The following is a 24,275-nucleotide window of genomic DNA, read 5'->3' as shown; positions in this document are numbered from 1 at the left end:
AAAGCTGCAGTAATCAAGAAAATGTGTTATTGGCAAAAGAATGGACACATATATCAGTAGAACAGAATAAAGAGAGCAGAAATAGACTCACCCAAATATAGTCACCTGATCTCTGAAAAAGGAGCAAAGACAGTTTAATGGAGGAATGGGTTTTTTCAACAAATGATGCTAGAACAATCAAAGTCCGTGTGCAAAAAAATGAACCTAGGCATAGACCTTATACCTTCCACAAAAAATTAACTCAAAATGGATCATAGACCTAAATGTAAAATATAAAACTATAAAACTTTCTAGAAGAAAATCTATGTAACCTTGGGTTTGGCAATGATTTTTAGATACAACGCCAAAAGCATGATTCATGAAAGAGAAAACTGATGTTGGTGTTTGTTAAAATTAAAACTTCTTGTATTAGTCCATTTTCATACTGCTATGAAGAAATACTTGCGATTCGGTAATTTATAAAGGAAAGAGGTTTAATGGACTCATAGTTCCACATGGCTGGGGAGGCCTTACAATCATGGCAGAAGGCAAAGGAGAAGCAAAGTCACGTCTTACATGATGGCAGGCAAGAGAGTGTGTGCAGAGGAACTGCCCTTTATAAAACCATCAGATCTTGTAAGACTTATTCACTATCATGAGAACAGCATGGGAAAAACCTGCCCTCATGATTCAGTTACCTCCCACCGGATCCTTCCCATGACACATGGGGATTAAGGGAATTACAGTTCAAGATGAGATTTTGGTGCGGCCACAGCTAAACCATATCACTTCTACTCTGAGAAAGATACTGTTAAGAGAATGAAAAGACAAGCCGTGGACTGGAAGAAAATACTTTCAAGATACATTTCTGTTAAAGGACTTTGTGGTTAGTCAATTGCAAAGTTTTGAAGCCATGCACAAGTCAGCCCTCACTTATGACATCAGTTGCAAGTTCAGGGGTTTCCAGAACTTCCTTTAGGATTGATAATTCACTAGGAGAATTGACAGAACTCATTGTAAGCTGTTATACTCACAGTTACAGTTTATTACAGCTGAAGGAGACAGATTAAAATTTGTCAAAAGAAAAGGCACATAGGACAGAGTCCAGGAAATTATCAAATACAGTTATAAACCCCACAATACATTTTTAGTGGTTGCTTTAGAGTCTTGATTATCTTTTTTTTTTTTTTTTTTTTTTTTAAAGGTCTTGCTCTGTCATTTAGGCTGCAGTGTAGTGTTATGATCATGGCTCACTGTAGCCTCAAACTCCTGGGCTCAAGTGATTTTCCTCCCTTAGCCTCCCAAGTAGCTGAGACTACAAGTGTGAGCTAGCACACCCAGCTAATTTATTTGTTATTAAAAAAAGTTTTAGCTGGGCGTGATGGCTCACACCTGTAACCCCAACATTTTGAGAGGCCAAGGTGGGCAGATCACCTGAGGTCGGGAGTTCAAGACCAGCCTGACCAACATGGAGAAACCCTGTCTCTACTAGAAATACAAAATTAGCCAGGCATGGTGGCAATGCCTGCCTGTAATCCCAGCTCCTCAGGAGGCTGAGGCAGAAGAATGGCTTGAATCTGGGAGGCAGAGGTTGCAGTGAGCTGAGATTGTGCTATTGCACTCCAGCCTGGATAACAAGAGCGAGACTCCATCTCAAAAAAAAAAAAAAAATTGTAGAGATAGTGTTTTGCTACGTTACTCAGGGTGGTATCAAACTCCTGGCCTCAGGCAGTTCTGCCTGAGCTTCCCAAAGTACTGGGATTACAGGCATAAGCCACTGCGCCTACCATAGAATATTAGTTATCTTTTGAAGTGATTAGAAAAGGAAAAGATTTTCTTCCAGTCTAATGATGAGAAAAGTGAAAGAACAGTTATTTTAAAGCCCCTGATATTTCCAACATCTAGGTCATAAATGAGTCTCCTTCTGTTGATAGCTTTATCTCTTGGTAATGTGCATGCCTGTGTGTGTGTGTGTGTGTGTGTGTGTTTTATTTTGTGTATGTCTTATAATTTTTAGTTTAATGGCAAACATCATGTATACAAGAACAGTAGAGACTGAGGTAGATGGTATTTTGTGTCTGGATACAGGCACACCTCTCCCATCAGGCCAATTGCCTGTGACATTGAGTCAACCTAGTCTGGAGTTGAGGTGGATTTGGATTTTGATGTTGGTATCATTATGTTCAGTGTACTTGGGCTGCTGTTACCTGGTACTTGGATCCTGGGGTACCAGATGGTTTTTCTTCAGTGTTCCTATTCCACTGTTGGCTTTCCTCAGTCCCATCATGCCTCCATCACAGAGGGGGAGTCTCTATTCATATCCTTGCCCCTTCACTAGTGGTTGACTGATGCTGCTTGTTACTCAGTGCTAGGCTTATGGTGGTGTCATAGGTGGTTTTCTATTTTCCTGGTTCAGCCTTAGCTTTAGGCAGTCCCTGTTCATTTGAACCCCAGGGGTGGTACTTAATCTGCCCTTTCCTGAGCAGTAGCAAACCTCTGCTTGGCATCAGAATCCTGGGCCAATGAGGATTCTCTCCTGCTCTCCCAGAAACAAGATGTTTGCTTCTACCTCTCCCCCAGCAGCAGTAGGGTATGTGAGAGGTGGGAGGATTACTTGAACCCAGGAGGTCGAGGCTGAAGTGAGCCATGATAGTGCCACCACACTCCAGCCTGGGTGACAGAGCAAGACCCTGTCTCAAAACAACAACAACAACCCAAAAAACTGTCAAGGTCATCAGGAACAAAACATAGCCAATAGCCAAGAAACTGTCACATACCAGAGGAGACTAAGGAAACATGATGACTAAATGCAATACAAATAAAAAAATAAATATTGGCACTGTAAGAAAAAATAGGGCAGCAGAATGGGTAATTCACAGGAGAAGAAATGCAAATGGCTAATAAAAATATGAGTATGAATTCAACTTCACTAGTAATTAAACTGCAAATGTAAATGACAAAAGCTGATTTTTGCCAGTGACATTAGCAAAGGATTGTTTTTGTTAATACTAGCATTTGGCAAGGTTGTAGAGAATATGGGAACTCAGAATGATACAACCTCTCTGGAGGATAATTTGCGCAGTACCATATCAAAAGGCTTAAAATTGTACAAATTATTTGACTTAGCCATGTCTGTGCCGTTGATTTATCCTAATAAAGTAAAGGAAGATCTGTGGGAAGATTTAGTCAAAGGGTGCCTATCACGGCATTGTTAATAATAATGAAAAATTGAAAGTAGCATGATAATTAACAGTATATTGTGATATTCTTGTATGGTGGTATTCTGTAGATATTAAAAGTTAAACAATTTGTTAAGTTCAAAAAGTTAAACTAACATGTATGGTGTGATCCCCTTTTTTGTAAAAAAAAAATGTATCATAGAAAGACTCGATATGTGTACACAAAACATTAATTGTAATTTTTGGATGATTGAATTCTAGATGATTTTTGTTTCCTCCTGTGTGCTTTTCTGTATTTTGCAGTTTTTTCTGACATGAGCATGTGCAGTATTTTGGACATCATATAAAAAGCTATTTAAAAACGAAATCTTTTTCCTCTATCAATTAGCAAAGATTTTCTTAAAATTATTACCTTTGTTGGCAAAGGTATGAGAAATTGGTATCTTTATTTTATATCTACTTCTTATTCTACGTCTATTTAATTCTTCTTATCTACAGTATTTCTACTTATGCTTTTTTTTTTTTTTGAGATGGAATCTCGCTCTGTCGCCCAGGCTGGAGTACAGTGGTACGAGCTCGCCTCACTGCAAGCTCTGACTCCCAGATTCACGCCATTCTCCTGCCTCAGCCTCCCGAGTAGCTGGGACTACAGGCTCCCGTCACTACGCCCGACTAATTTTTTGTATTTTTAGTGAGACGGGGTTTCACTGTGTTAGCCAGGATGGTCTCGATCTCCTGACCTCGTGATCCGCCTGCTTCAGCCTCCCAAAGTGCTGGGATTACAGGCGTGAGCCACTGCGCCTGGCCCTTCTACTTCTTCTTTATATCTACTTCTGTAGGGGATCAGCACAAGCACTCTTGGGAAGCAAATTGGTAATAAATATCAAACCCTTAAAATAATTTATATTCTTTCACTCAGTAGAAAGTCTTCTGGGGGATTTGTCATTAGAAAAGAATTAGAGATGTGGGTGGAGACATGTTTATTACATGATGATATATAACTGCAAAGTATGAAGACTGTAAATATCCACTTAAAAGGGAAATAAAATATGACACAACTGTATAGTGGAATATTATGCATTCATGAGAGTATTTAAAGAATATTTATTGATGTCTCATAATCTTCTTGCTTCTTAGTCTTCTGCTCAGAATGGCATCCATGATTCTGTTTCTTTCCCCATGTTTTTTACTGTAGTCCCAGGTAAGAAAATAAGGACTGGATTCCCTCTCTTACTTTGTGTAAATAACCACAACTAGTAAATTACTTTTTCCCCCCCAAAACCATTTCCTTATGTGTATTTGTCTTCCTCAGTTTCAATTTATTTGCTTTACTTTAATTATGGGTATTATGTGAGCCTTTGCACCGTTCTGTTTTTCTGCCTGAAATTATCTTCTCCCTGCTTTTACCATGGCTGAGACCTCTTCACCTTCTAGATTGCAGCTTAAATAATACTCAGAGAGGTCTTGTAGGACCACCTTATCTATGATAAAAGAGCATACAATGTATTAATAATACCCCTTACCATCTCTCTAATGCCCACTAGTTTTTTTCATTGCAGTTAACACAGTTGATGATGTTTTTGTATTTATTTGCTTGTTTATAATGTGTCCTCCATTGGACTGTAACTTCCTGAGGCTAGGAATTATATCTTCACAAGTATATTTTTAGGTCCTCTCCTAATGTCTGGCACATGTAAACAGTCAGCAAATATGTGTAGATTGAATGAACAAACTAAATTTTGCAGTTTTGATGGCAGCTTATTAAGAATTTATCATGTAACTTAGTTAAAAGTTGTTATACCAAAGTTATTCTTATAACACATATTTATTTTAGCTATATTGGTTTGATATTTAATATATTTTATGTAGGAATGTAGAGGAAGAAGTTTAGGTTACACTCGAGGTCATAGAGAGTCTTATAACGAGTTCAGACTACCATTGGACGCTGAGGAGTATGTAGAATTTGAAGAGACAAAGAAGAGGGGAAAAGACATTTTGAACAAGACTGCCCCGTGAGTTTTTTAAGACAGGACAGCAGGAATATCTTTGGCATGTTTGGGAAAACATGACAGAGAATTGTGGGTGACTAATGGAGCTAGTTGCTGGTAATTATAAATGGAATGTTACTAGTTACAAAATTTCATCTAGGTCTAATCATTAAGAGCCTGGAAAGAAGGCCAAGGTAGTTGGAATATCTTTTGTATTCAGGGGAATTCTTTTAACAGGTGGGAAGCTACTGAAGGTATTTGATCAAGTGAACGTCCCTTGTCATTTATTAATTTGTTTATTAATAGATATTTATTGAGTGCATGCTGTCTACTACGTGGTCTTCTAGATGAGGAGGGTACAGAGATGGAATAGGAGGGCTGGAGAGCCAAAAACCAGCTGTGGAGGAACTCACAGACTATGGGAAGTGACAGACATGCAAATTACAAAGGGTTGATAAATGTTGTAATAAATGCACATCATCAATACTGTGGGAACTCAAAATAGGACCAGGTTTATTCAGATAATTGTGAATATCTTAACTAAGGAGGTGACATTTTCTATGGGTTTTGGAGGTTAAGCACTAATTTACCAGGTAAAGAAAATTCTGACCTTAGCAGTAAAGTCATGGACCGTTCAGGGAATGGTAAATAAATCATGCACCTGGAATTGTGGGAGATGAGCCTAGAAAAACAGTTATCCTAAAACAGTTATCCATTAAGAACTTTGTATTATCTATTTAATGAGGAACCATCAAAAGTTTTCATATAGAGGACTGAAGTGATCTTCTTTGTTTTTTTTCTCATCCAGAATAGTTTACTTGGCACAAATGGACTAGTATATGCCATGGAGAACAGTATTAGGCTTTAGTTAGCTTTTTGATTAAAATCTACTCATTGATTTCGTATCTGTAATTAATACTGATAGTCACCAAGTATGTGGACTTTGAGAAGTCAAGAACTTGATTAGTATATTAGTCCATTTTCACACTGCTGATAAATGCATACCTGAGACATGGCAATTTACAAAAGAAAGAGGTTTAATTGGACTTACAGTTCCATGTGGCTGGGGAAGCCTCACCATCATGCTGGAAGGCAAGGAGGAGCAAGTCATGTCTTATGTGTATGGCAGCAGGCAAAGAGAGGAGCGCTTGTGCAGGAAAACTCCCCCTTATAGTAACCAGCAGATCTCGTGAGACTTACCATCACAAGAACAGCACCGGAAAGACCTGCCCCCGTGATTCAACTACCTACCACCAGGTCCCTCCCACAACACATGGGAATTCAAGATGAGATATGAGTGGGGACACAGCGAAACCATATCAATTAGAATCTCAGTTTTACCACTTGCTAGCATTTATGCAAGTTATTTGATATTAGTAAGCCTCCATTTTCTCATCTCTCTCAATTAGGCTTATGAGTGGTTTATGGGCACTTTTGACCAAGGAGATGTAATGAGGTTGCTGTTAGATGGGGGAGACAGTCAAATGAGACTCTTGATTAGACATACTATTGTCTCAGTGTACTCTGAGTGCTGAGTGAAGATAGACCTTGAGACAGCCATAAAAAGATAGAAATTTAATCCATAAAGGCAGTTAGTTCAAAGTAGGTTTTTGTATGGCATGCTTAAAGATTTGGAGGCAGGAACTACTGAAAGTTTTAAAGTAGGAATCCATATGTTTCACTTTTCCCAAACAGCTTCTAATTATTTATAGTGTGCCCCTTTCACTCCTAATGGTAATTCAGTTTAGATAATAAATTATGTAATCAGTCACCTTCTAAAACAACAGTACAGCAAGAGAGATGGCTTTGGTTGAGCCATTTAGAATACAAGTAATAAGAAAAAAATAAAGGAACCACTCCACAAGTGTTGGGGTGGAAACAGAGAAGGAATAGTCTTTATAAAAGCCAAGAGAAGGCTGGGCGTGGTGGCTCACGCGTGTAATCCCAGCACTTTGGGAGGCCGAGGCAGACGGATGACGAGGTCAGGAGATCGAGACCATCTTGGTTAACACGGTGAAACCCTGTCACTACTAAATATACAAAAATTAGCTGGGTGTGGTGGCGGGTGCCTGTAGTCCCAGCTACTTGGGAGGCTGAGGCCGTGAGAACCCGGGAGGTGGAGCTTGCAGTGAGCCGAGATCGTGCCACTGCACTCCAGCCTGGGTGACAGAGCAAGACTCCGTCTCAAAAAAAAAAAAAAAGCCAAGAGAAGATCGTTGTAATAGTATTAAGAAGATGGGATTTGTAAGATCAGCAAGGTCAGATACAGCAAGGCTATGGAGCATAAGCACACATTATTAGATTTATCAAGGCAGAGTTCATTGTCTGCTTTAGACAATGCAGTTCATTTGAGCAGTTGGATAGAAGCCAAACTGGGTTTTTGTTTTTTTGTTTTGTTTTATTTTTTGAGGATAAGGACTATGTCTTGTTTATTTTTGTATCTCTAGTGCCTAACACAGTGGTTATGTCAGAGGTACTTGGTGCATTTTTGAAGATTTAATAATTAATTAATAGTTGGTGCAGGCCAGACGCGGTGGTTGACACCTGTAATCCCAGCACTTTGGGAGGCCGAGGTGGGCGGATCACCTGAGGCCAGGAGTTTGAGACCAGCCTGACCAACATGGAGAAACCCCGTCTCTACTAAAAATACAAAAAAAATTAGCCAGGCGTGGTGGCGCATGCCTGTAATCCCAGCTACTCTGGAGGCTGAGGCGGGAGAATTGCTTGAACCTGGGAGGCGGAGGTTGAGGTGAGCCAAGATCGCGCCATTGCACTCCAGCCTGGGCAACAAGAGCAAAACTCTGTCTCAAAAAAAAAAAAAAAAAAAAAAAAAGTTGGTGCAGAAGCTAAGATAGTGGCTATAGATACCTCACTAAAAAATTTTAGTGGTTAAAGAGAGATGGGAAGTAGGATGTTTTTAGTTTGGTTAGCAGTTAGAAGGGAACAATCTCTGCATTTGAAATGTTAAGATGAACTCAGTGGGAAGAGAAATATTAAAGTTTCTGAAGAGGGAAGTAAGTTTGAAAGCTAAAGCCCTTGTTGCCTACAAAAGAGCCTTTTGCGAAGTGGACCCTCCTGGTTCAGTTATCTCACCCTTTGGGATTCTGTGAGCCAGCTGAGCCAGCTAATTCCTTTCATGTTAAACTAGTTTGAGTTCGATTTCTGTCCCTTATAACTAAACAAATACTTGAATTTGGATGAAGTATTCTGACTCTAATGCTCATGCTGTCTCTACTGTACCATATTTCTTCTCTAAGGCTAAAGGTATTATCTCCAAAATTTTGTCCCTCCCTAACTTGTGGGGACTTTAGTGAACTATTTCTGTCCTCTCTAGAATCTTTGCTTTCTTTCCCTCCTATAGATCCCTCTCCACGTAGCTTGTGTAGGCCTCCCTTATCTTTGTAAAGCCTTCAACTTAATTCTGTGAGCCCCACTAAGTTGTGATAAAGCATGCATAGGGGTTTTGGTAGAAGATAACGTTAACACAGGTAGATTGGAGCTGGTGCTATGTTGAGAAAAATTTGGATTACTAATTTAAGTGGTTTGCTATTGATTTCTAGATCAGAGATTTTTAATAGAACTTTCTTCAGTGATGGAAATGTTCTATATTTACAGTGTTCAATACAGTAGCTGTTAGCCACATGCAGCTCCATAGAGCACTTGACATGTGGCTAGCATGACTGAGAAATCAAATTTTAAATTTAATTTTATGTATTTATCTATTTTTGTAAGACAGAGTCTCGCTCAGTTGCCCAGGCTGGAGTGCAGTGGTGTAATCTCGGCTCACTGCAACCTCTGCCTCCTGGGTTCAAGTGATTTTCCTACCTCAGCCTCCCAAGTAGCTGGGACTACAGGGGCCTGCCACCATGCCCAGCTAATTTTTGTGTTTTTAGTAGAGAGGGGTTTCACCATGTTGGCCAGGCCAGTCTTGAACTCCTGACCTCAGGTGATCCACCCGCCTCAGCCTCTCAAAGTGCTGGGATTACAAGCATAAGCCACCACGCCTGGCTGATTTTATTTAATTTTAATCACCTTAAATTTAAATGGCCACATATGGCCAAGGCTACCATTTTGGATGGTATAGCTCTAGACATCAGAAGTTATATTTCTCATTTTGTTTTGTTTTTAAACTAGGAGAATGATATATGTTAGAAAAAAATGGAAACAATGTGGGCATTTGGGTGGTGAGGATGAGGCAAGAAGAAAATCACTTTCTGTTCTTGATATTAATGCCTTTAATAAGGATGAGGAACCTAGGAGGATGAGTGGGTTTGGGAAGGTAGATAGGAAGTTCAATACTGAGTTGAGATTATGGGATATATAAACAGAGATGTCCAATAGGAATCTAAATAAGAGTTTACAGCAGAACAGAAAAAGCCAGGGCTAGAAGTATAAATTTCTGTAGTCATCTTTGTAGAGGTGATAAAGCTATAGAAAATAGGTAACATCCTCTAGAGTGGGGGTGTAGATCTTGAAGAAAAGAGCATCGAGCACAGAACTCAGAAAAATGTGCATATTGAAAGAGTCGAGCTAAGCGTAGTAGCTCACACTCGTAATCCCAGCTCTTTGGAGGGAGGCAGGAGGATCACTTGAGCCTAGGAGTTCAGCCTGGGCAACATAGCAAAACCCTGTCTCTATAAAAAATACGAAAATTAGCCAGGCATGGTGGTGCACACCTGTGGTCCTGGCCGCTTGGGAGGCTGAAGTGGGAGGGATCACCTGAGCCCAGGAGATTGAGGCTACAGTGAGCTGTGATCACACCACTGCACATCAACTCCAGCCTGGATGACAGAACAAAACCCTTTGTCTCTTAAAAAAAAAAAGAGAGAGAGAGAGAGAAAGAAAGAAAGTGGAAAGAGGAAGAGCAGCAGGCAAACATGAAATATGAAATATTTACTATGCAATGTTTTTAAGAAATTGGCACCTAACCATGCAAGTGAGAGCAGAAAGTTTTTGCTTTAGGTGTAGTACTTGTCAGGAAGATTCGATATTTTACTTGAAAATGTAAGTACAGGTACAATGTAGCTAATTTCTACTGCTTCATTATATAGATCTGATAGATAGTTTTTATTTGGCCAATGCCTGCCATCATTACACTATCATGGTGTTATTTCTGCCTATAGAATCATAAATGTGTCTGTTAAATGGGCTTAATATTTGGGCAGATTGCCAATAAATGTCACAAACTCCAGTCCAAATAAATAAGTTTATAAACCTAGGAGAATGTCTAGCTAGGTGTTTTGGTGTTTTCCAGATAATCAGTAGTTGTAATTAATGATGTTTAAATGGATTTTCTACATAAGATTAAGGAGAAATTGTTTGACACGACCTATATAATCTGCATTTTTATCATCTGAGTGGGAAGTCTTATTACTTTCCCCACACTGTGTCATACACTTGCAGAAGAACATAAAAGGTAGTGATTATGCTACCTGCCAAGAAAGGCATCAGAGCAGATTGAAGGGTGTAGTATGAGTAAAGAATTTGAGACCAGAGAAAAGGCTCTGGAAAGGAAGGCAAGCATGGAGAAGGAAACTTGAAGGAATAGATAGGCTGAAGGTAAGATCTGTGGAGTAGACAGTAGGTAACAGGTCAATTTGTTGCCTAGCTCAGTGCCTGATACATAATAGGTGCTCAGTATTTATTGAAGGAAGGAATGGGAAAAGGAAAATTCATTCTGCAAGAACAGTAGAATCCTACTTTGGCTCCACCTTATTTTATTTGTAACTTGACCTCAATTATTACATCTTTCTGACCTTGGGTTGCTGTTAGGTTTATTGTTAAAACATATACTAGATAGTTTATATTTTAACTTGTAATTATTGTCTGGCTCTGGACAATTGGAGGGTGGGGGGATGCTTTCCTATTTAGAGACATGGGAATATACTTGAGTACTTGAATGTTTAATTTCCTTTTGTTTTAAGACTATAACAGAGTAGGTGTGACCATATCTAGCCCCTGAATATTCTGGCCTTGGGTGACAAAGGTGAGCACTTCTAGCTGATCTGACAGGTTAAAGGTGTACACTCATTTTCTCTGTAAGAAGCGTCATCTGGTAAGATGATCAAGAATGGTGCAAAGCGGGATGGGGAGTTTAAATTGTTTCCAAATGTGGGAATGTAAATGAATATAAAAAATGTAAGATTTTAATATATAAAACTGATCAGATTCTGTGTAATTTCCAACTTTCTTTTTTCTTTCAAAACTCCTCTGAAATCTGACTGTCCATAAAAACTTAGTTTATAAAATTTTATCTGATTTATTTACTCAGATATTACACTGACCTCACATCCAGTTGTGAAAACAGATTTTATTGTAGAATCTGGAAAGATAGAGGCCATATAGGTTGTATTTTCAGTTTTGTTTATACTAACACGTGTTTACAACCCAATTTAATTTACACCCTGTATTGTATTATTGTTGTCATATCTCTGTATGCGTGTAAGTATAATATGTGTTGGCAAAGGAAAATTTTGAGTAAGAAAAAAGCTCTCTGATCTATTTGATTCAATATGTATTTGAGTGTGTAACAGACACTGTTTTAGACACTGGTGATACAACACTGAACAGAGCACCAAATACTTTACAGCGTCTCCTGGATATGTTGTCAAGACATACTTTCCAAGGGGAATATTTCAGAATAGGTGATAACTAATCAACGAAGGAAAAGTACCTTAGTCATCTAGGAGAGTTGTACTTAGAGTGAACTGAAATAAACTAAGCTCACTAAAGACAGGGATTTTTTGTTTGGCTTTTGTCTGTTGCATTCACTACTGTATCTCCAGGGCCCAAAATAGTGCTCGGCTCATAATAAGTATTCAGCAAATATATGTTGTTGATTGAAGTGTTTGTTTTGAATTTCTGTAATCAAAGACATGTACCTTGGTAAATTATCTTTACATCTTGCTAGTTGAAAATTCTATCTCAGTTGCTTTGTTTTGAATGTTACCTTGCTTTTTGTTTCTACTTGTGCCATATATCAGGATGCTGGAAAAGCTTATTAATATTGACAGTCATATGGTTATCTGATATTGAAAAGAATAGATTTGGAAAGGAACCTAAGAGGTCATCTTTTGTTCAGCTTCCTGCCTAGGAAAACTAAGTAAGATGATTAGGTATGTATATTTAATTAGTCATTTAAAAAAAACCAGGACAACATAATTGGGTTCCCTCTTGAGAAAATGGAGAAAGGTACTTAACCCTAGCTATAAAGGGACTAACCTGGAAATTTTAGAACTTCTGTGTGGGAAAGTGGGAAAAAAAAAAAAAAACACAACTAAGCTGCTCTTTGTTGATATCAGAAATGGGCCTGTCATTCATTTTGGCATTGACGCATAGCCTCCTATCTCAGCAGGCATGACTGGGACATTTTTTTCCTCCCACAAGAGCTGGACAGTTATTACAGATTCAAAAAGCCCCGACCAGTTTTTCAAGAGTTTCTCCTCCTTTTTTCCCCCTGAAACTCATGGTGCTTTTGCTCTGCTTTCAAGATGCATTAAGTCTCCTGCTTTTTGACTGCTTTGGAGCCAGCAGATACTCTGATATGTATAATTCAAATTATGCAGGTTTCACGAGTAAGTTTAATCTTATTTTTTAAGTTAGTTAAAAGGCAAGTGATATTTAGAAAAATGTTAACTTGTAGTTATTTCACCCTTTTTGCTTTAAGCATTTTTATTGCTTCTCGGCCTTTTGGCTAAGATCAAGTGTGTACTTTAAGCATTTTTTAAAATAAAAATATCCTTTTAATTTAATAAGAAAACAAGGTTCTACATAGAAAAGCCCCTTCATCTAAGACCTGCACTTTTCAATTTCTTTTGAGATGTCTTTGTTGTAAACAGTATTCATATGTCTTTTGAAAGCCAGTTAACTAAAGTTTTCTTGAGCATCTTTTTAGTTTTACTGAGAAGTATTTTAAATTGAGCTTTTCTGAGCTCGATTGCTTACGTCTGACACAGTCTCAAGTTTCCACTGAATGGTAACAAAGACTGTAGAGTGTTGTTGGTACTGCAGTGAGAGGCATGCTTCCTTAGACCAGGTAAGACAGATCAGTTTGTTTCTCACTGCTGGGTGAGTTTTTACAGCGCTTATTTTATATTCTTTAAGCAGCAGCAATATTAAATTGATAAATAGCCAGGAGCACGCTGATTTCAAGACGTCCTTGCTTGTTGCAGACAGAAAAACTACAGGGTTATGTATGGGGGTTGGGGTGGTGGGGGGGAGGGGAAGAGTTAGTTTATTACTCAGTTACTTATATAAATTAATTAAAATGTGAAAATAATTCTGGAGCTCAGTTTTCTTAATTCAGGAACTAAAGCAGCAGTTGAGGAAATCAGTAATGTTAAAGGTACTTCATGGTTATTACTTGTGAAAGCAATTCAAAGGATAGTTTTTACTTTCATTTTTTTCCCCAGTAGTTAATAAAATAAGCTTTGCCCTTAACTAAACATTTTTTCCACTTATGAAAACTTCAACAGCAAAATATACTTCCCAAGGATCCTTGGAAATCAACCTGACACTTGAAAAATATTTCAGCTTTTATAGCTGTTTCATTCCTTTTTTTCCCTAGTACATTTTTCTTAAAAGTATTTGTGCTTTGAAAATGTCAGCTGTATTCTAATGAAGCTTAGGCATTGTTTGCTCATAAAGGGGCCGGTGCATTCCACTGCTTTATGGTTTATTATGAGGCACAGTGTGAGAGTGTGGGTGGCACCATTTGGTGTCTGCCTCTTGGGGTAGTGACTGCCATTATGTTAGCCTTGGACTGGCAAAGAAAATATAGCATACAAGATGCTATATGAATCTGGATACTGTGAAGAAAATCTTACCCCTAAACAATTTTTAATGAGCCCGGAATATGTGACAACTTGATTGAATTGATCATTTCAGTTATACCCTTGAAGTTTGCATTTTAGTTACATCGTATATTCTATTAGACACGTCTTATTTTTTGATATATAATAGCATTTAGTCATTCTTTGAAGTTCAGTAAGGAAGTGAATGTTTCTAAACTATGATGTTTTTAATAGATACAGTAAAATTTTAAATAATACATTTACTTAAAGTTTTAAGGAACTTAGTGTGGGTGGGGAGCGGGAGCGGGAGTGGGAGAGGGAGAGGGAGAGGAGGTCAGGCAGAGAGTCTTTATTCTTTCAGTTAGGAAAGCCCTGGTGAAGAAAAAAAGCAACAGATGTTTCTTCTGTTACAATTGAGGTTGTTTCATTCAAAACTCAGAGTAGCTGGAATGGAGAGAGGAGGTCATAAATCTGATTTAATCAGTGAATAAGTAAAATTTAGTCATTTAAAATTTATTATTTTATATTCAGGAATTGAAAGTCATAGAGTAACAAAATGAGTAACATACCCAATATTTAAAAAAAACTTTAAATATTGCCTGTAGCCTGTATAATTAATGAAAATGTGAGAAAATTAATTCTGTTGAACTTCACTTAAGGAAAAAAATTGATAATTAAATCATATAGACCATTTTTTTAAAGCCTAAGCCATCTAAAATATAGAGGAAACACTTAGTTGCAAAAGTTTATCACTAGACGATAGGTACAAAATCTCAAAATGAAAATAAAATGTGAAACATCAGTTACATATGTTGATAGATCATTTCATCTTCTGTGAGAAGCTGAGGCTTATTCCTAAGACCTTTGAATAAGAAATATGGGAGTAATATTTTGGGTTTAATTGAAATGATATGTTGCAGTTTGCTTCTAAAAAGAAAGATAATAAGCTTGGATTGGTTGCTAATGGAAAGAGGAGAATGTTTATCTGCTGAAAAGAGTAGGAATGAAGAGTGTGGAAGCATTATGCGTGTAATGAGAGCAGTCAAAATTTTGAAAAACAGTTTTTGAATTTTTGGAATTCATAATGAGGAAAGTGAAAACCTTTCCGTTTACAAGTAACACAAAGAAGTCCTATGCTGTTGTATAATGTGCGTGTATACACATTACAACTTTATTCATTTCTTAAGTTTGCTCTTGAAAAATCAGTGCTGAGCACCAGCTCTTTCACATATGAGGCACTTATTCGATATTTGCCATAACCTACACTGGAAAATTTGTAGTAATTTACAGTAGCCAATAAAGTTTTTGAGCTATAGTTTAAAATTTGCATACGGATTAATTATTATACAGTTTTCTAAATAATTAGCCTAAGGAGAGAGAAGACTGGAAAAGATATCAACATTCAAGCAGATTATTAAAAATTCCTCTTGCTGTTAGCTAAGATCTGTGGGCTTACCTGAAGATTGTTTTTTTGTTGTTTTTTTTTGTTTTTTTGAGACGGAATCTCGCTGTAAGCTCTGCCTCCCAGATTCACGACATTCTCCTGCCTCAGCCTCCCCAGTAGCTGGGACTACAGGCGTCCACCACCACGCTCGGCTAATTTTTTGTATTTTTAGTAGAGATGGGGTTTCATCATGTTAGCCAGGATGGTCTTAATCTCCTGACCTCGAGATCTGCCCACCTCGGCCTCCCAGAGTGCTGGGATTACGGGCGTGAGCCGGCCAGAAGATTTTCTTTTCTTCAAATAATGATGACCAAATTTAGAGATTTTGAAGTTTGTTTGTTTGTTTGTTTGTTTTTTGAGATGGAGTTTCGCTCTTGCTGCCCAGGCTGGAGTGCAATGGTGTGATCTCGGCTCACTGCAACCTCTGCCTCCCGGGTTCAAGCGATTCTCCTTCCTCAGTCCCCCAAGTAGCTGGGATTACAGGCATGCGCCCACACGCCCGGCCTTTGAAGTTTATTGAATCATTATTTCAATTAAGATTCAGATTCTAAAACTTATCTATGTACATTTTGCTTATCTTAAGGAATAGCAACATGTAATGGTTGAATTTTTTTCTCTCTAAAATAAGTAAAACAATTTACGTGGACTTTAAAATGGATTTACAAACTGTAGATTTGCCTAAAGAACTTTTTTTACAATTCTGATCAAAGAACAGAAATTTTGATGGAATAGACAGCCTTAAAAAAAAGTTGGTCACTCCACATGTAATACATAACTGTGACAGCATCATAGATTGTGATTATAAAAAATGTGTATCACTTACAATTATAAATGTAGGCATGACAATAAGATACTTAACAAGGAAATCAGTATCAGCAACAGCAACAAGGACATGGTTTGGACTCCTAGCCCTTCAAATTGAGAAATGAAGAACAAAATCAGTTGAATTATTTTAAGATGAATTCCCACTGCCTCTGTATGTGTAAATTATCTTGGAATTATTGAATGTGTGGTCAAATTATGGTTGAGAAGAGCACATTAGTTTTAGCATATATGGAGTATAGAACATAGTATAATTTTCTATTATATTGTAGATTTATACTCTATATATGAGAAACCAAACCATTCAAGTTTGTTACCTGGAAATTGATTGGGAGTGTCTGAAGGAAAAAACAAACAAAAACTTTCCTAATTCATCTGCCATTTAGAGGTAATTCCTTAATTGTCTTTAATTTTTAATAAATACTTCCAGTCATAATCAATTTAAAGATTAAATTAAATCTTTTTTTTTTTTCTTTGAGACAGAGTCTCACTGTCGTCGCCCGGGCTGGAGTGCAGTGGCGCAATCTCAGCTCACTGCAACCTCTGCTTCCCGGGTTCAAGCAGTTCTCCTGCCTCAGCCTCCCAAGTAGCTGAGATTACAGGCGTCCGCCACCACACCCAGCTAATTTTTGTATTTTTAGTAGAAACGGGGTTTCGCCATGTTGGCCAGGCTGGTCTTGAACTCCTGACCTCAGGTGATCCTCCAGCCTCGACCTCCCAAAGTGCTGGGATTACAGGCATGAGCCATCGCACCCGGTCTTAAATTAAATCTTTAAGATGTATACTGAAAGAAGACTTCAGGAGTGAAGTACCTGTGGTTCTTGCTTTATGTATGAACTCTTTAGCACAAAACTGAGGTATTAGAGGAACCTGAGCCTTACCTATTTATTGTAACCCGATTCAGAATACCCAGAGAGGTCAATGATTTAGCCTTTTTTTTCTGCCTTACATATATGTATGCAACTAGAAGTAACAGCCACCTTGAAATTTCTCATCTCTGGAGTGGAGTAAAAGGGGAGATGCGCCTGATGCATATATTTCTCTGAAGAGAAAACCTTTTACATTGTTTAGGAGCAGGTAGACCAGTATGAGTATAGTGCTTTGAGTATATTATGAATTAACTATGTTTTGTGAACTGATCCAGGAACCTGTCATGTAATTATGTTGTTTCTTTCTACCAAGTTTCAAGAAACCAATTTTCAAATGAATTTTTACATGGTAACTCTTAAGCTGGAGACTATCAACCGGGGACTTTGGTTTTGGCACTTTCCTCACTTGTAGTGAAAATTTGGCAACTCTTGGCAATTTCTCTGACAGAACAATGAACAGACCACTAAGTTAATACTTACTGTGTGCCAGGTAGACATAGTAGAACTTATTTATAAAAGTTTTCAAAAATCTTTTAATGGGCTGGGCATGGTGGCACATGCCTGTAATCCCAGCACCTGGAGAGGCCGAGGTAGGCAGATCACTTTAACTCAGGAGTTCAAGACCAGCCTGGGCACATGGCAAAATCCTGTCTCTACAAAAAATACAAAAATTAACTGGGCATGGTGGCACGCAACTGTGGTCCCAGCTACTCGGGAGAATGAGGTGGGAGGATCCCTTGAGCCCAGGTCAAGGCTGCAGTGAGCAGAGATCATGCCACTGCATTCCAGCCTAGGCAACAGAGCAAGACCCTGTCTCAAAAAAAATTTAAAAATCTTTAATGGATAAATTTTTAATACAAAGAGATTTTGTTGACATTGATGTCTAACTTTAAGATTTCTTGCATTTCACAATGTGATTTAAATGTAGCTTCAGTAATAGCCCTCAAGTAGAATATATTGTTGAAATTATAATATCAATAACTTACTGCAGTTTTGAATGAGCTACTTAGTGCATGGTATTATAAAACAACGATCCCCTCTTTTATTTGCTAAGGAGAAGAACTGCTTTGGAACTCTGAATTCATGGGTGGTCCTTGCTCCCTTTGAATTTGTATCCTGAAGTTTTACATTTATTTTAAGAACCCCCCTGGCCAGGCGTGGTGGTTCACGCCTGTAATCCCAGCACATTGGGAGGCTGGGGCAGGTGGATCACTTGAGGTCAGGAGTTCGAGACCAGCCTGGACAACATGGCAAAACCCTGTCTCTACTAAAAATACACACACACACACACAAAAGCCAGGTGTGGTGGCACATGCCCATAATCCCAGCTACTCAGGAGGCTGAGACATGAGATTTGCTTGAACTCGGGAGGTGGAGGTTACAGTGAGCCGAGATCGCGCCACTGCACTCCAGCCTAGGTGACACATCAAGACTCTATCTCAAATAAATAAAAAAACTTATTTTAAAAACCCAACTTTTTTTTCTTTTTTTCTTTTTTTTTTTTTTGAGACGGACTCTCACTCTGTTGCCAGGCTGGAGTGCAGTGGCACGATCTTGGCTTACTGCAACCTCCGCCTCCCGGGTTCAAGCAATTCTCCTGCCTAGCTGGGACTACAGGCGCATGCCACTGCGCCCAGCTAATTTTTGTATTTTTACTAGAGACGGGGTTTCACCATGTTGGCCAGGCTAGTCTCAAACTCCTGACTTCGTAATCCGCCCACCTTGGCCTCCCAAAGTGCTGGGATTCAGGCATGAACCACCTGTGCCCGGCCCAGGAACCCAGCTTTTTAATTCAAAGTCTGTCTGCAGTCATGGGCACCTCTTATAAATATTAGAAAAATATCTCACTTAACTGTAAATTTAAAAGGATTTATCTGTTACCCCTGTCTGGCTACCCTCTCAGAGGGACTGTGAGCTTCTTCATGAGCGTAATTTCCAGTGAAGTACTCTTGGGTATTTGAGTACTCATAAATTCTGATCCTTGTGGTTGCACTCAGCTGCCTTGATCAACTCTAGCCATTCAGTGGCTGTTGGTATGAGATAAAATGTGCTGCTTTCTGTGCTTTCTCTTTTACTAGGCCTGTAAACAGTGTCTGTGTGCCATCTGGTGGGTGTATTGACTGTCGTGATGGTGCTAACAGTGGTGATTGAAAATGGGCTAAACAGTGAAAAAATATAACACTTAAGAACAAGAAACAGAAGAAATAAGGGTCACTCAGACTCTTTTAAAATGAGAATAGAGATAAGTTCAGTGTACTAGAGTCCACTTGCATTTCATTATTTCCTTAATTTGAACAGAGTCTTACCAGACCATAAGAATCATCTGAGGCACTTAAAAATACAAATTCTCCACCTAATTTTTGAATCTTTAGGTGTCCATTGGAGCTCAGGAGTGTGTGTTTTGAATAAGAGACACCTCTCTTCCCTTTGTAGTGAATCTTGTGATCACTCATATTTGGGAAGAACTGCCGGGAAGGATTGGGAGGATCAAGTTGTTTGAGGACATATAGTAAACTTCCTCAATTATTAATCAGAAGATACATTTCAAAACTAGGAAATTTTAGTTGAGCAGGTGGAAGAAAAATGAGAAATTGAACAATTAAAAAGTTTCCTTGACTGAATATGCTAACAGAAAAAAGATTTCAAAAGGACATGTTTTAACTAAAGATAAAGAAGCCAATGAAAAACCAGCAGCATCAAACCTACAGATGAGACAAATGTTTTTGGGTGAACACTTAAAAAATTATTGAAGGAGAAGGGCCCTGCAAGTGACCCTAGTGATTTCTAAGATCTTTTAGGTTTGATGAACTAAATGAAACCAATTATAATATTCCAGATACCAGAGCTTGAATTGAGGAGTTTGCTTAAGCAATGAAGAGATACTGTTTAAATCTTGACATGTGGTAAGATGGAGACAAAAAAATGTTTTTCTCCTTTCAAATTTAAGAATTTAGGGCATTTATGGTTCTAGATACAAGAAAAGGAGGGAGCTAGCTAATCATTTTTAAAAGTGTCCCCTAAGTGAAAATGTTCAACAAAGCCAAGAGAACAGATTTGATCTTCTAGGGAAAGTATGTAGGTAAGACTGACATATAAGATTTATTCATTTAGAAATATGACCATAGAGCTATAAATACACTTATTATTGTGGTCATTTCAAGGATCCTTTGGAAAGATTCTGGTTAGGTGATCCATTTGGGTGAATCCTGAATGTTCTCTATGTTCTGGCAGCTGCAGAAACATTCAGGCTTTTCCTTCCGTGTATGTGATATGTAGGAATGTGCGTGTCAGATTTTCTGTCCTTATCTTTGCACAATGGGATGCCTGATCTCCATTTAGAACCAAATAGAAAGAGGAAGGTTCCAGAGGTCAGTTTAACCATTATACTTTGGAGATATTATGAACTTTTTTATCTTCTCTTTGTCACCCATCCCAATTATAGTGATGTTGAGGTCATTCAGTTAAAAAGTTTTGTAATAGTGATTACCTTTGTATTTAATCTTAGTGACTTTTGGCGAACATGGTTCAGTCAAATGCATCAAAATAAAACATAACAGTGGTGTAATGTGCATATGCAGATAGGTAATACTACTTAGTAAATAAAATGAAAACTTTTTTTTTTTTTTGAGACAGGGTCTTGCTTTGTCACCCAGATGGGAGTGCAGTGGCATGAACACAGCTCACTGCAACCTCGACTTCCTGGGCTCAGGAGATCCTCTTACCTCAGCCTCCCATATAGCTGGGACCATAAGTGTGTGTCACTACACCTGGGTAATTTTATTATTTTTTTGTAGAGATGAGGCCTTACTATGTTGCCCAGGCTGGTCTTGAATTCCTGGACTCAAGCAATCCTCCTGCCTCAGCCTCCCAAAGTGCTGGGACTATAGGCATGAGCCATCACACCTGGCCTGAAAACTTTTTTTTTTTTTTTTTTTAAGAAAAAGGTATATGAGTATATTTAAACATAAAAATGAAGGAAGTCAGAGTAACTGCAAAGTTTGTTTTTATTTCATTTACATAGATGATGCTGTTGACCTACAGAGCCTGAGTTACTTTCTTCCTCTTTCTTCCCCCCCCCCCACCGAGATGGAGTCTTGCTCTGTTGCCCAGGCTGGAGTGCAGTGGCACCATCTCGGCTCACTGCAACCTCCACTTCCCGAGTGCAAGCAATTCTCCTGCCTCAGCCCCCCAAGCAGCTGGGATTACAGGTGCACACAACCACTTCTGGCTAATTTTTTGTATTTTTAGTAGAGACAGGGTTTCACCATGTTGGCCAGGCTGGTCTCGAACTCTTGACCTCCTTATTCGCCCACCTTGGCCTCCCAAAGTTCTGGGATTACAGACGTGAGCCACCGTCCCTGGCCCAAGAGTTATTTTTGAAATACACGTGATAGATATCCCTTGAGTCATCCATATCCTTTCTCCCTGTCTACTTTGTTTTCAGTGGCATATATTGCTTTCTAGATGGCTGGCTAAAATTAGAAATACAGTCTTAAGGTTGTGAAATCATTTCTCTTTGCAAAACAAATTGCCCATTCTAGAATTGACCTGTGACTTGACCTCTTCAGTACTGTATTTGAAGCTAATTGATAGTCTTTTACAGTAGTTATTAACAGATAGTTAAAAGGTAGTACAGGAAGGAAAGAAATGCTCTGATACTACTTTCTTTTCTGACTCAGCTTATTCTTTTGTGGAACTGTTAATCATGAATGAAACAAAACCATGGGGAACTGACATATGAAGAGGCAGATCAGTGGAGCAGAATAGAAAATCAATAAATTGACCCAAATAAGTAAACTCAAGGTTGCATTTCATATCAGCATGGAGGAGAGTGAGTGGATTATTCATTAAAAGTGGCTAACTTGGGGGGAAAACCTTGGATCTGTGACTTCTTGTATCAGATAAATTCCAGGTGGGTCAAAGATTTATAATTTAAAATGAAGGCTTTAAAATTGTATAAGAAAACATGGGGGGTGTTTAATATAATCTTAGTATACATTCTAACTGCTGATAATTAATTTTTAAGAACAGCATATCCAACTGGAAATATAAAACCTGTACGATAAGTAAAATGCAGCATGTTTAAAGTGCATGTATAAAGTGCACTTCCAGGGAGCAAAGGTAAATTTAGGAAAACCCGGGCAATTAGTCTCACTTCCTTCATTTTTATATTTAAACACACACAGGCCTTTTTAAGTTTGACACAAAAGTCATTAAAAAATTACAAAATTGACTACATTCTTAAAAATGTGCAAATAGGCCGGGTGCAGTGGCTCACGCCTATAATCCCAGCACTTTGGGAGGCCGAGGTGGGCGGATTACCTGAGGTCAGGAGTTCAAGATCAGCCTGGGCAAACGGTGAAACCCCATCTCTACTAAAAATACAAAATTAGCTGGGCATGGTGACACATGCCTGTAATCCCAGCTACTCAGGAGGCTGAGGCAGGAGAATCCATTGAACCTGGGAGGCGGAGGATGCGGTGAGCTGAGATCGTGCCATTGCACTCCAGCCTGGGCAACAAGAGTAAATCTCTGTCTCACCAAAACAAAAAACAAAAGAAAAAAAATGTGCAAAGAATAATATATAAAAGCAAACACTGTTCAATTGGGGGAAATATTTGCAGCAAGTATAATAGAATAAACGCATTTCTTCAATATTTAAAGACGTTCTACCAAAAAAAAAAAAAAAAAAAACTCACCAAAAACCAATGGGCGGACATAATTTTCAGGAAGGAACATTTACATAACTTTTAAACAAAAGATGCTCAGTGTTCAGCCATACTCATAACAATATATTAAAACCAAAATAAGACCAAAATGAGTTACTATACTTAATTTTAAATGTAAAAGTTGTCAAAGAAAATAAAATTTAAAAACACATTGCCTGGGCACAGTGGCTCACACCTATAGTCCCACTTTGGGAGGCCAAGGTGGGAGGATTGCTTGAGCCCAGGAGTTCAAGAATAGCCTGGGCAACATGGCGAGACCCTGTCTCTACAAAAAACTTAAAAATTAGCTGGATGTGGTGGCGTACTCAGGAGGCTGAGTGGGGAGGATGGCTTGAACCCTGGAGTTTGAGGCTGCAGTGAGCTGTGATTGTTCCACTGCACTCCAGCCTGGGTGACAGAAGGAAACCCCGTCTCTAAAAAAATAAAAAACAGTAGATTAATGAGGATATATGTAAATGGACACTTTCATGCATTTCTAAAGGGAGAAATACACAGTTGATACAAATAATGTGGGTAAAGAAATATGTATAGTCATTGCAGTAGTATATGTAATACTAAAATTTTCCATTACTCAGGAGCTCAATAAATAGACTGCTGGAGCCGTAAAAGGGAATACTATGTAGCTAATAAAATAAACATTGAGGCCTGGCACGGTGGCTCACGCCTGTAATCCTAGCACTTTGGGAGGGCAAGGCGGGCAGATCACCTGAGGTCAGGAGTTCGAGACCAGCCTGGCCAGCATGACGAGATCCCCCCATCTCTACTGAAAGTACAAAAATTAGCCAAGCGTGGTGATGGGTGCCTGTAAACCCAGCTCTTTAGGAGGCTGAGGCAGGAGAATCGCCTGAACCCAGGAGGCGGAGGTTGCAGTAAACCAAGATCGTGCCACTGCACTCCAGCCTGGACGACAAGAGCGGGACTCCATCTCATAAATAAATACATACATACATAAACAAACAAATAAATAAAATACTGAGGCAACACTACATCTACAGATATGGAAAGACATCTGAGATGGATATAAAAGCAACACTCAGACTGATAGAAAAAAAGGATATTTTTTGGCTGGCTGCGGTGGCTCATGCCTGTAATCCCAGCACTTTGGGAGGCTGAGGCGGGTGGATCACAAGGTCAGGAGTTCGAAACCCGCCTGACCAACATGGTGAAACCCCGTCTCTACTACAAATACAAAAATTAGCCAGGCATGGTGGCATGTGCTTGTAATCCCAGCTATTCAGGAGGCTGAGACAGGAGAATCGCGTGAACCCTACAGGCAGAGGTTGCAGTGAGCCAAGATCATGCTACTGCACTCCAGCCTAGGCGACAGAGCGAGACTCCATCTCAAAAAAAAAAAAAAAGAATATTTTTGCATATGTGTTTGTATATGCCTAGGATATTTTTGGAAACTTAGCTATAAACTGGCACCACAGCTGTCACTAAGGAAGGGAATATTTTGGTGGTGATTTGGGATGG

At 38.8% G+C, this 24,275-nt stretch overlaps 1 protein-coding gene across 22 annotated transcripts in view; it reads left to right on the top strand.

Annotated features, from left to right (window-relative positions):
• The window catches only part of TFDP2 (transcription factor Dp-2), a 205,638-nt gene that overhangs the window by 109,425 nt on the left and 71,938 nt on the right, over window positions 1-24,275 (top strand). For 2 of the 22 annotated variants that reach the window (XM_063662279.1, XM_063662278.1), the window contains one exon: window positions 4,296-4,359. The exons of 19 other annotated variants lie outside the window; for them this stretch is intronic. In XM_063662279.1, coding sequence (XP_063518349.1) covers window positions 4,296-4,359 — 64 coding nt within the window. Of the gene's footprint in view, window positions 1-4,295; window positions 4,360-13,162; window positions 13,182-24,275 lie in introns of those variants that run through there. One more of the 22 variants, XM_054480212.1, reaches the window with a different exon arrangement.

Source organism: Pongo pygmaeus, chromosome 2 (genome assembly GCF_028885625.2).
Source record: "Pongo pygmaeus isolate AG05252 chromosome 2, NHGRI_mPonPyg2-v2.0_pri, whole genome shotgun sequence".
NCBI lineage: Eukaryota > Metazoa > Chordata > Mammalia > Primates > Hominidae > Pongo > Pongo pygmaeus.
Note: the sequence above shows the minus strand (reverse complement) of the source record. Positions and strands in the feature narration are given on the sequence as shown.